This window comes from Macrotis lagotis, chromosome 1, assembly GCF_037893015.1.
Source record: "Macrotis lagotis isolate mMagLag1 chromosome 1, bilby.v1.9.chrom.fasta, whole genome shotgun sequence".
Lineage (NCBI taxonomy): Eukaryota > Metazoa > Chordata > Mammalia > Peramelemorphia > Peramelidae > Macrotis > Macrotis lagotis.
Genome location: NC_133658.1, coordinates 853,565,854 through 853,578,877, shown reverse-complemented (window position 1 = coordinate 853,578,877; position 13,024 = coordinate 853,565,854). Strand labels below are relative to the sequence as shown.

At 40.9% G+C, this 13,024-nt stretch overlaps 1 protein-coding gene across 1 annotated transcript in view; it reads left to right on the top strand.

Annotated features, from left to right (window-relative positions):
* The first annotated feature begins 7,401 nt into the window (after nt 1-7,401).
* The window catches only part of COL9A2 (collagen type IX alpha 2 chain), a 28,388-nt gene continuing 22,765 nt past the window's right edge, over nt 7,402-13,024 (top strand). The window contains exons 1-4 of the mRNA XM_074191185.1: nt 7,402-7,473; nt 10,107-10,181; nt 11,962-11,997; nt 12,099-12,161. Of these exons, the coding sequence (XP_074047286.1) occupies nt 7,402-7,473; nt 10,107-10,181; nt 11,962-11,997; nt 12,099-12,161 (246 nt within the window). The remainder of the gene's footprint in view (nt 7,474-10,106; nt 10,182-11,961; nt 11,998-12,098; nt 12,162-13,024) is intronic.

The window sequence follows — 13,024 nt, the reverse complement described above, 5'->3', positions numbered from 1 at the left end:
CTTCACAACTTCTGCAATCTCTCCAAGATGAGAAATATACTTAAAATTATAGCAATTTCAGCAAGTCTCACCAAAGAAACAAAAGAGAGACTACTGAAGTTAAAAACAAACTGGAAGAAAAAAACTCAGAAAGCAGTAATGTTCAAATAAAACATGATATCCATGCAAACCAAGCAAACATACTGATCTGGAAGATAGGTCTAGACACATCATAAGTAAGTCTCTTAGAAGAACACAATAAGTTAAAAAACAAATAAACAAACCTTGAATATCATAATGGAAGCAATGACACAGATAAGAAACTGCCTGCCTAGAAGTTTTTAATTTCTTATTTATTTTAAGGCAATGGAGTTAAGAATAACTTGCCCAAGTTCACACAGCTAGGCAATTATTAAATGTCTGAGACCAGATTTGAACTCAGTTTGTCCTGACTCCAATGCCAGTGCTCTATCCACTGTCACCTAGCTGCCACCTGCCCAGAAGTTTTTTTAACACTGAAACAAAATGCTAATCAAATGAACCCCCAGATCATTTCCAGATAAAAACCTTATGCTGAAAATTCCCAAGAGACATTGTGGTTAAACAATTCCAATGACAAAAAGGTTTTGAAAGTGACCAAGGAAAAAAGTTTCAAATATAAAGGAAAGGAAATTCTAATTACATACAAACATTTTGCACCAATCTGAAACTGAAAAAAAGAATGGAATAATGTATTTGGAAGAGCAAAATAGCTAAAGCTACAACCCAATGTACAATAATATGTTGTACCCTGCAAACCCAATTCTTACTATTAAAGAAAAAAGTTGGATATTCAGAAGAAAAAAAGTATTTGAAGTATTTCTAGAAAGAAAATCAGACCTGAACAAATTATTTGCATCTCAGAAATCTCAGACATAGAAATACAAGAAAGATCAACAAATAGTGTTCCCACAATTTTAGGGGAGCTGTGATGGAAAAGACCATATGTATCCAGAGAAAGAACTATGGAGTTTAAACAAAGACCAAAGTTTATTATCTTCAATTTTTAAAAAAGTTATCTTATGTATTAACCAATTTTGCGATCTCTAATGTTTTTTCTTCCTTAAGGATACATTTTTCTCTTTCATCACATTCAATTTTGATATGTGCATATCATGGAAACAAATGTAAAGTCTATTAAATTGCCTTCTGTTGGGGGAGGGAGGGAGAGGGAAAAATTGAAAAATCGTACAACTCAAAACCTTGCAAAAAATAATTGGTAGAAACTACTATTGTATATAATTGGAAAACAAATAAAATATTTATATTAAAAAAACGGAAAAAATACAGTGTTCCTAGAGAACAATAAAATAACAAAAGTACATCAGATATTTTTTCTAAAAGTATACAAAGAGACAAGGATGAAAGAAGGCAACTAGAAGTGATGGTGGAGGGCGTGGCTAGGTGGTTGAGGGGCCAGCTAGGTGGCACAGTGGATAGATCACCGGCCCTGGAGTCAGGAGTATCTGAGTTCAAATCCAACCTCAGACACTTAATAATTACCTAGCTATGTGGCCTTTGGCAAGCCACTTAAACCCCATTTGCCTTGCAAAAACTAAAAAAGAAAAAAGTGTTGGTGGAGAAACAGGCCTGAAACATCATAAACTAAACCTCACAACATCCTGCCTATAGGTGAATTGAAAGGAGAGAAGGGAGGGGGAAGATACAGAAGCCTATATGATGAATCTTAATCAAGTCAAAGGTTAGCAATAAAATGAAAAAGGAAAAAGAAAGTTTATGAGAAAATGGTGGAGGGGAGTAGAATTGTCTCTTTGAAGAAACTTTTGTTTTTAAGTTTTGTAGATGAGAACAAGGGGGGAAAAAGAAGTCTTATTTCAGTGCTAGGAGTATGGTTGATGAATATCCTATGGGAAAGAGAGATAATCTATATTCTATTGACTCCAGAACCAATTTTCTTTTCCCTGATAACAAAACTGCTTTTGGATTGAAATCCTGCCTCGAAAACCTGGCATCAAACAGTTCTGAAATGAAATTTGGTAGCATATTAGCAGAATGGCAAAAGAAGGAGGTGGTAGATTCTGGGTTCTATGAATATCTCACAATGGCAACCAAGATGGAAGGGATAAGATTGGTCCCAGTATCACATCCTGTACTCTTTCCTTGAGAGATATTATGTGGCAGGAATTTGACTTGTTTTTCACTTTGTTCAACTTCCATTAATAGAATCATAGATTCACAAAATGTCTGGACTGGGAAGGTCCTTAGAACAAAATATCAAGGGAAGAATTAATCACCAGACAAGCAATAGAGAGCATTACAAGATAAAAAATGAATAATTTTGATTATATTAAATTAAAAAGTTTTCACACAAACAAAACCAATGCAACCAAGATTAGAAGGAAAGCAGAAAATTGGGAAACAATTTTTATAGCAATTGTCTCTGATAAAGGCCCCCCAAATTTCTAAAATATATAGAGAACTGGGTCAAATTTATAAGAATGTAAGGTACTCCCCAAATGATAAATGATCAAAGACTATGAATAGGCAGTTTTCAGAAAAAGAAACCAAAGCTACCTATAGTCATATGAAAAAATGCACTAAATCACTATTAATTAGAGAAAATTATATTAAAACAACTCTGAGGTACTACCTCACACCTCTCAAATTGGCCAATATGACAAAAAAGAAAAATAATAAATATTGGAGAGGATGTCGGAGAATTGGGACACTTGTGCACTGCTATTGGAGTTGTGAATTGATCTAACTATGCTGGAGAGTAATTTGGAACTCTGCTCAAATGGCAATCAAATTTTGCATACTCTTTAATCCAGCGATACCAATCTTAGATCTGTATTCCAAATAAATTAAAGGGTAGGTAAGAGAAGGACCCACTTGTACAAAAATATTTATAGCAGCTCTTTTTGTGGTGGCAAAAAATTGGAAATTGAGGAAATGCTTATAAACTGGAGAATAGCTAACAATTTATGGTATATGATTGTAATGGAATATTATTGTGCTATAAGAAATTATAAGTAGTAAAAACTTGGAAAGACATGAACTGATAGAAAGTGAAATGAGCATAATCAGGAGATCATTGTACATAGTACAATGGGGAAGTACTATGGGAAAGAGAGATAATCTATATTCTATTGACTCCAGAACCAACAACACCATGTGATGACCAGTTGTGAATGATTTAGCTATTCTCAGTAATACAATGATCCAAGACAATTCCAAAGGTTCATGATGAAAAAATGCTCTCTGTATCCAGAGAAAGAATTGAAGAAGTCTGAATGCAGATCTAAGCATGCTATTTTTACACTCTTTACTTTGCTGTGTTCTTTTTATTTTGGCCCATTTCTTCTTTCACAATATGATTATTATGGAGATGTTTTACATGATTGTACCAGGAGGGGAAAAATTTGGAATGCAAAATTTTTAAAAACTTGCTAAAAATTGTCTTTACATGTAAAATTTTTTTATAAAAAGAATAGAATATAGGTTTGAATTTCTAAACATAGATGTGCTTTGCAGGGATTTGGTGTTTTGAAAGACAAGGTATCCTATCCCAGGAGAAGAGGAATTAGAGTTCTTTGGGGGAACTGACACCTAGAAAAGTAGGAAGGCATGGACTCAGGGAGGAGATTTCAAGTAAAAGGAAAAAAATGACCTTAGGGAGTACAAAGGTCAACAACAAACTACAAAAATCAGGGATAGACAAAAATTCTTTCTTGGGGCAATATTTACTCTATTATGGTCAGAAACAGTTCTAAATGTTTATTTTATCTCTTAATTGTTTCTTAATTGGGTAAATGTGATAAAATCCAAATCCAAATTATCTATGTTCATTTTAAATAAATATTGAATATTCTATTGAAAAATCCTAGCCCTAGTCTAGAAAATAAATACTCAAATATAGTTCCCACCATTTGGTAGAGAAATTGTAGTATACAGAGGCAAAAAATTGTACATTCTTCCAGATGCAATTATTTTGACAGGTTTTGTTGAACTGTTTATTTATGAAATATGTATATGTATATATGGATGGATGCATATATCTTTGTGTTAAAGGGAACTTCCCAATGGTAAAAGGGTGGGTATGAATTTGAAAAGGACCAGATTATAAATAAAAAATATGTCAATAAATTTTATAAATCACTCCCCCCAAAAAAATTGATGTGATGAATTTCATAATCTAGTGTTTCAAAATGAAGTAGGAAGAGTGATTTCTTTTAAGTTATAATCCTTTTGGAAACAAGAGAGAATATATGTTATGTTGCCCCTTGAAAAGAATAATATTACAATGCCAGGAGGAAAATTCTTCCCCAGTTCAAAATTCCCAAGAACAAGAGAGTAGAATTGTCGTTCTGAGGAAACTTTTGTTTTTAAGTTTTGTAGATGAGAACAAGAGAGTTCTTTGGCAGAAGAGACATTTTGTCAAATGAGTTGGGCTTGGAGTTTAAGCCACGTTTTACAATATGGGGATGGCGGTGGGGAAGTGAGAAAATCAGTGTTGTATTTTGCACATCTGGCAAAAAAAAAATTGATACTGGCGGACTAGTAGGGAGCAGACATCTAAAAAAGAAAACAAAGAAACAAAGAAATAAGCATTCTGAGCTAGGGTCCTGAGTTTGAAAAGAAAGCCATGCCTCCTAGAAGGGAGAGGGTATGAGTCGGTAAGGAAGTTCCACCTTTGCAAAAGAAGGGAAGAATAGAATTTCTAGGTATTCTCAGACTGGTCTCTGGCTCAAAGGAGGATTGACAGCTCAGCGTGTTTTACTCACTAGTGCTCCCTAGTGTTTACAATGCGTAGCTCAAGAACCGAAGGAACTGGAAAGTCATACAATTTAGCCTCCTGATTTTACAGATAAGGAAACTGAGCTCCAGAAAGTAGAATCCAATGAAGACAATTGTGTAAATGACAACTGGGATTTGAACCCAGGTTCTCTGATTCCCAATTCTATTGTTCTTTCTGTTGTACAACATTTTGTTGATGCTTTATGTCTACATCACTATCTCTTCCCAATAATAACCCACTCAAAAAGAGCTATCTTTTATAAGAAGGAAGTATATTTAAGCAAAATAAAACAATACAGTGGCTGTATCTGACAACATAAACCTCATTTCACCCCTGTGGACCACCACCTCTCTGCTGAGAGAAGGAAACCCGTGTTTTAAAGCCAAGGCACGGAAGAATCCAAATTAGTCACTGCATAGTTCTACCATCTTCCAATGCTACTTTCAGTTATATTATCTCAGTTATTGTGTAAATTATTCTCCTGCCTAATTCTGGTTAATGAATATCCACAAGCAGTTATTAAGTGCCTACTATATGTCGAGTCCTTGATAGGCACAGGAGATACAAATACAAGTGAAGCTTGTCCCTATTCTCAAAATACTTAATAATAATAGCTAACATTTATATAGTGCTCTAACATTTGCAAAATATTTTACTCTTGCATTCTCATTTTGATCCTCATAATTCTGGGAGGTTAGACTATTTTTATTCCCATTTTATGAATGAGAAAACTGAGACTGAGAGAAAGGTAAAATGACTTGCCTATTGCTAGTATGAGTCAAATGTAGAATTTGAACTCAGGTTTTACTGATTCTATCTACTGCACCACCTACTATCATCTCAGGCTTCTATAAGACAGAACTCTTCCTGAACTCTTCCTCAGGAATTACTCTCCTAACTCCTTGCCTGCTTTACTTTGAAACCTCAGATAGCCCTGGTCTGGGGCTGTGGAGGTGGTGGATAGGTTTCAGGTCCAGCTATGGATGAACAGTAGCCAAAGTCAAACAACTATCCCTCTGCCCATTCTGCCTCCAAAACCCACAGCAATTAAGGCTGCATCAATCCATCACCTCAGAGCAGGTAGTAACCCCCTCCCAGCCCCCACCCCCAGTCAAACAATCAGTCTACAATTCTGGTTGTGGGAGGAAGGAACTAAGAAATCTTCTGATTTGATTATCTTATTTTACAATGTTGGGAAACTGAGGTTGAGAGAAGCCCAAGTTTATCCAGCAAGTTTAGGTAACAGGAAAAAACTAGACTTTCAGACCCCTCAGTCTGGCCTGCTCTCCCAATTTAGGTCAACAGACCATTGATAATGGAGTTGGAAAGGAGCTCAGAAGTCCTAAAATCCAGTCTCCTGATTTTACAAATGATTCTATCCCTTTTCCCAATCAAGTCTTCTTTTCTTCTTAACTACTCTCAAAGGGCACCACTATTCCAAAACCTCATTGTCATCCACCACTTCACATTCTCATATACCCTCCTACCCCCCATATGTGACAATTGTCAGGCTCTGCTGTTTCTAGCTTCCAAAAATCTCTCCCCTGGAATTGCTATCAACCTAGTACTTCATTTCTGGATCATTATAATTGTTTTTTGGTTGGTCTCCCTATTTCAAGTCTCTCTACCCCAATCCAACCTCCCTTCAGCTGTCAAATTGATCTTCCTAAAGCCACGGTACCTCCTCCCCTCAATAAACCCCAATGGTTCCCTATTACCTCCAAATATAAAATGCTCTGACTTTTTAAGCCATTCACAACAAGGTTCCCTCTTTTCTTTTAAGTTTTACACTTGAACAGCTTCTGAGTCCTCTATAGTCTAACACTACTGGCCTTATTCTTCACGTAGGACTCTTTATTTCCTGATTCAAGAATTCCCCATATTGGAATGTTCTTGCAATGTTCTCCTTGTCTCCAATAACTGTCTTCCCTGGCCTCTTTCAAGACAACTCAAATCCTACCTTCTTCAACAGGTTTTTCATGGTTTTCCCAACTTCTTCCCTCTGAGATTACCTCCCATTTACTTTATATATCTTGTCTATACAATTTTTCCCTGCTGCCTTTCCCACTGAGATTCTGTTTTTGTCTTCCTTTGTATCACTGGTGTTTAGCAATAGTAAGCATTTAAAATATCTATTGATTGACTGACTAAGTGACTTACCCAGAACACTGAAGTTCTAAGAAATTAAATAAGTGACTTGCCCAAGGTCATTCGGTTATGCCGTTTGAGTTGGAATTCAAATGCAGGATCTCCCAGGTTGGCACCAGGAGCTCTTTCTGTTTTATTGTCACTTGTATAGCAAGTAACTAGGGCTAATCTTAGCCTAGTTTCCTTCCATCTGAGGTTGTCTTCCTTCTCCAGCTTTCTAGGCTCCTATAGAGGAAGACTCCACCCTGCCAGTCAGACAAGCAGCCCCTTCATCCAGGTCTTCTCAGGTGACACTGAGCCCACCTCAGCCAATCCCCTCCTGCTCCAAGTTCATGGATCCAGCCCCGCCTCCTGGGCTGGTTCAGGGGAGTGAGTGAGCCTCTTTCCCCCAGCCCATCGGAGCACCACTGCCTTCGCCCCCTTAGTAAAGGGCAACACAGGACTGGAACGCTTTGGGTAACCCGAAGCCCCCCACCATGGCTGGGATGGTCTGGAGCCTCCGATTGTTTGTCCTCTTCCAGGTGCTCAGCCTCTCCCTGGCTCAGATTGTAAGTGTCCCCTCAGCTTTCGGGTACTTTGAAGGTGGGGGGGATCCTCAACCTGGGGAGCCCTGTTCTGAAGGTCTTTTTGTACACATCATCTCTGCAGTCCTGTCCTGAGGCTTGGGGAGGGCAGGCTGCAAGTTGGAAGAAAGAGGGGGATTCTCTCCTTTAAAGATCCTCCCCACATTGGGTCCTTAGGGCCCTCCCCATTCCTCCTGGAGCACCCCAGGACTAGGTTTAGAGCTGAACTGAAAATATGAAATTCTTCTCCTTGGGATGAGATCAAATCTTGTGGCTATGAGGTGCTCCCTTCTACCTGTGAGTAAAAGGGTTTCCTTTGTTCCCTTTCTTATGGGTTTCAGATTCGAATTCTCTCTACCCCCAAGAAACTCTCAGTCAGAATTGGGGCTACTATATGGTTAGGAAGGTGTGGGGCATATGGAGAACCCACAAATGTTTCACAGTTGAACAGACAACCTCATTGGAGTAAGAGCCTCATAGTTCATAGCTGGGGATTGGGGGTAAAGGTGAAGGTATCCCCATTTCTTGATATAACACACACAATTCAAGCCCAATCCTGGGTGGGGGAATGCTTGTCCAGGAAAAGAGTCCCAGATCTGGGGCCCCCAGAATCAAACAGTGTAGTGGTTGGAAGAAAGGTGTCTGGGCAGAGCTGGGACAGCCAGGACAATAGCCCCCATTCATGGATTGCTCCGGAACCCTCCCTTCTTCTCTCCTAGAGTCTGGAGGCTCCGGTTTAGAAGTCACAGCCAATTTCAATCTCGGGGTTTTTAGGATGACTGGAATGTGGGGAGCTTAACAAGCATAATTGTCACTTCTTTTTGAACCTTAATTTTTCCATCAGAAAACTGGAGCTAAAATGACCTATCCTCACCTCACAGAGCAGTTGTGAGGAAAGTGCTTTGAAAACTTTGCCTGAGATGTGTGTGGAGTAACATGGGAAAGATTAGACAGCTGGAAGGGGCTTCTTTTTGGTGACCCAGAACTGTGATGTCATCAGTATAATGAATTCCCGGTGTGGGAAGTCCTTTCACCAACGAAGATCCACAAGTCACTGATAGCTTGCCTAGGATCAGTATACCTCAGAGACGAGACTCTAATTTAGGTCTTCTTGATTCCAAGTCTGGCTTTCTAATCATTCTATTACATGACCTCTCAGGATGGGACTTAATAGTTAGAAAAGGAAGAGAACGTAGACGTCATCCAGTGCACAGTCTTCATTGTATAGAGAGGGACATTGCAGCCCAGAGAGAGAAAGAGACATCACATAGAAAGTCAATGGCAGGTACTGGATTGAGCTAAACCTGGGTCTTCTAGCTCCATGTCCAGGTTGGTTGTTTTTACATTGCCTCCTGGAAGCAAGGGGATGGGTTTTTTTTTTACTTTTCCAGACTATGGAAGCCTAGGATTTCAAGCCCAAGCTGAGCAGAGCATGTTAGGTGTGCGGAAAGATGGGGAATTCTGGAATTACAAATCAGTTATGGATAGTAGAGTCCTTTTATCCACTCTGGCCCTTTGGACTTCTCTGTGTGTGTGTGTGTGTGTGTGTGTGTGTGTGTGTGTGTGTGTGTCTGTCTGTCTGTCTGTCCTTAGGAAGACACATGGTGCCAGGGGGCAAGGTCCATCTTGCGTGGTTATTTGTGGGGAGCAAGTTAAGGTTACAACAGCCACAAATGACAACTCTAAAGTTGTTGGAAGAGAGGGTTCAGAAGAGAGGGAAAAGAAAAGCAAATTATCCAGACCTATTTGGGAGACCTCTCTGGGATGGACCTTCTAGGCTTCCCTCAACCTAATAGAGTGAAAAAAAAGACTGAACTTGGAGCTTGGTTCAACTCTACTCTTTGCTAACAAGATGTTTACTTGTCAGACTCAGTTTCCTCTTCTATAACATCAGGAGATTGAATTAGATAGTCCCCCTAATCCTTTCCAGCTCAGATAGTCTGTGATTCTATGATTTGCCTGTCCCTTCTGGGAGGTTCAGAGAACTCTAGGCTGGAAATCAGGACCTCCGGACCTTAGATCTTGCTCCTTCAGCCTTTGTGACCCTGAACCATCGGCATTGTCATTTGTATGGACAATGGGGTAGAGCTGGAAAGGTCTGGAGGAATCATCAAGTTCAATCCCTCTCAACTGAATGATATCCTTATAGGACTGATGTTTGGTGATTCTAGTCCATCCTAAGCTAGCCTCTTTTTATCTTACCATCTCTCTCCTGTGACTCATCCTAATCATCCTGTTGATTTTCATCTTTGCAACCTTCCTCAGTCTTTTGTTTCCATGTCACTCTTTGATCCATTCATCTTAACCTTCTTACTGGCATCCCCCTATATACAAGACTTTGAAAGGCACCCAGAAACACTGGGCTAAAGATCCTGAGAGTTGGATGGGACCTCAGAGGCTTTCAAGGAATCCCCACTATAACCTACCTGACAAGGGTTGTTCAGCCCCAAAGTCCCAAGCAAGGGCTGGGAAGGAATCCTTGCAGACTGCCCAGATCCCCTCTCTTCTGAGGTGTTTACAGTGGGAGCTGGCTTGACTTGGGCTCAAGGCTCCTCTCACTCTTCCTCTGCCCTTCCCGGACTGTTAGTTGACTAGTTTTCATATGTGCTTGTTTTCAGAGAGGTCCGCCAGGAGAACCGGGGCCCCCTGGTCCCCCAGGCCCTCCGGGAGTGCCAGGCTCAGATGGCCTTGATGTGAGTAGAGACCTGGGACTGGGCAGGAGCTGGAGTTGAAGGAGGAGGGGGCAGCAAGGAGGCGGGGCAGATGGACAAAGAGGCACTTTGTCTGGGGGGACCCTGGGGATTATGGAAGGGGGGGGTTAGCCCACCAGAAGAGGGCGTCAGGCTGGACCACAACCCTCTACGATTTCATCAAAGCTCTAGTGTCCAGTTAAGGTGGGGGGAGCAGAGGAAGGAAGGAAGGGGGAGTAACTCACAAATGCCCTCCCCACACGCCACCTTTCCAATAAAGTCACTTCTGGAATGCCACGTACCCTCCTTCCTTGGCCTCCACAGGAGGACCTTGTATTCAGCAACATACTATGGGGCTAGAGGATCAGTTCTGGGGCTGACAAGAAGCTACCCACTCCTCTCTCAGTTCAAGACAGAGCAGTCTTGCTTCCATGGTCCCCAGTTGACTGAGAGGGAAATGGCCTGGCTCCCAGACATTCCCCGCTCCCACCCCTCCCACTGTGGTTGCTGTTGGTGGGAATGGTTATGGGAGTTATTTATAGAGTTGGATGCAGGACACAAGCCCATTCAGGAGCTGGCTCCCTCCAGGAGGCTGGGAAGAAGGCAGAGTCTTCGTGGCTTCTGGGATCTAGGAAGGTCTGGGAGAGAAGAAAGAACCTGGAACTCGAGAGTGGTGGAAATGCTGACCTGGAGTTGTATGATTGCAAGGAAGCTCCTCCATCTCTCTGAGCCTCAGTTTTCTTCCCTAAAAAATGGAGCTAATAATTATTGCAGGAGCTATTTTTTTCTGAGCAAAGAGCTTATAAATCTCTAAGCAAAATGGGAATGATTATTATAGATCAGAAACCCTTTTTATCTCTCTGGGTCTTTTCTGCTCAACCTCAGATAATTCGCCCCTGACCCTTTTCCTCCTCCCCCCCCCAATCCTAGACCCCCAGAGTATTGAGACCAGCTCCCTGACCTGAAAGATAAAACAGTTTCCCAGGATTCTGTCACAGATTTTCCCTGAAAAGATTTCACTTTTCCCCAGGACACAGCTCAGTACAGATGTCCAATGATGTAAGGTCATTGAGAATAGACTGATTCAAGTTTTTTTCCTCCTCTTTTTGGTCCATGTATCCCCAGTGCCTACTCCAGTGTGATGTGTAGTAGTCATGTTTATTGGATTAAATTATCCAAAAGAGAAGCCTCTCAACCTCTTAGTGACCTCAACTTCTTGTCAGAACTCAGTTTTCTCTCAAAGTCCCAGGTTCCTCTCTCCATCTTGAGAGCTACCAAGCTACCTGAATAACTCATTTCCAAATCCATCATCTTCTTACATCAGAACAGCATAGGTATTAAACATAGCCAAAACCCAATTCTTTTGTGATTACTCTGGTTCCACCCAGGTAGACATTGTAATTGGGAGGATAGGTCCTGGGGGGGGGGGCGTTGTTTGATAATAATAGATATTGAATATAGTAAAATGGAATGATACTGGATATTGAATGATATTGGAATATATTTGAATGATAGATCTGTCTCATAGAATCATAAATTAAGAGTTGAAAGATACCTTAAATGTTAATCTGGTCTAACCCACTCTCTTCAGTTTACATACATGAGACAATTGAGGCCCACAGCCACCCAGATAAAAAGGGCCAGAACCAAGATTCACATTCAAAAATATGCTTCTTCCTTAGCTCTGTAAAGCATCTGGGGTTCACTCAATGCTAGTTTCACAAACAGGTCAAGTTACCCCCAGGTGCCCACCCAGGAAATTTCATATGTGTTTATCTTGTAGGGTGACAAGGGACCCCCTGGAAAACCTGGATTCCCAGTAAGTACATTCTTCCCTGACACCTCAGACCTTGGAGTTTCCAGGTGTTTGCTTCCTACAATATCCAGAATCCATTTTTTCTTTCTTTGTCTGTTCACTAGGGACAAAAAGGTGACCCAGGGAAACCGGGACCAAATGGGCCAGATGGGAAACCAGGGATTGATGTGAGTACTGACAAGAAAAACTTCAGTGTTTGGAGTAGGAACTGGACAGTCAGACAAGTCTTCCAAATCTCTGCCTCTTGGTGTGTTTTCTCCAAGTGGGCAAGTGGGACCTGGACTGTGGGCCCTGACTCCTCCTATGTAGTCATGTCTCATTTTGGGGTGAAATGAGAATCAGTAGTGTAGATAATCCAAAAGATATCTCCTGCTGAGTTTTAGGTTTGGTGGTTCCACTAGGAACCTTCCACTAGGTTCCACTAGGACTTATTCAGCCAGTCAAGTCAGTAGCAGCTGAGTTGGCAGTACAATACAGCAGCCCAAAGACCTTAGGCCACATTAGGAGAACTATAGAAGTCAGGACTAGAGAGATACCTGTGTGACCTTCTGCCTGAGGCAGACCACTCCTGGTATACAGTCGTTCATTCTGACTCCACTTTTTAGAAGGGATGTTGTCAAACAGGAGCAACCCTAGAAGAGAACCACCAAAATGGTGTAAGGATTGTAGACCACACTATGCAAGGATGAGTTGAAGTTGGGATTGTGTAGCCTGGGGAAGAGAATAGAGTTGTGGGGGAAAGGGGAAGTCATCCATAATAATCATCTTCAGGTCTTTAAAAAGGCATCTCCTTTGCACTACTTAGAGGAGAACCTGAGCTATGGGTAGAAATCATAGAGAGACCAATATAATCTCAACATCAGGAAAAATTTCCTTACAATTAGAGTCGTCCATAAGTAGAATGGATGGCCTAGAAGAAAGTTACCCCCCCATCACAAGTAGAAACTGGATGACTGACCACTTGTCAGGGTGGGTGAAAATGCTATGGTCCCTTGCCAGTCTGAGAGGCTACAATGGCAATCTAGGCTAC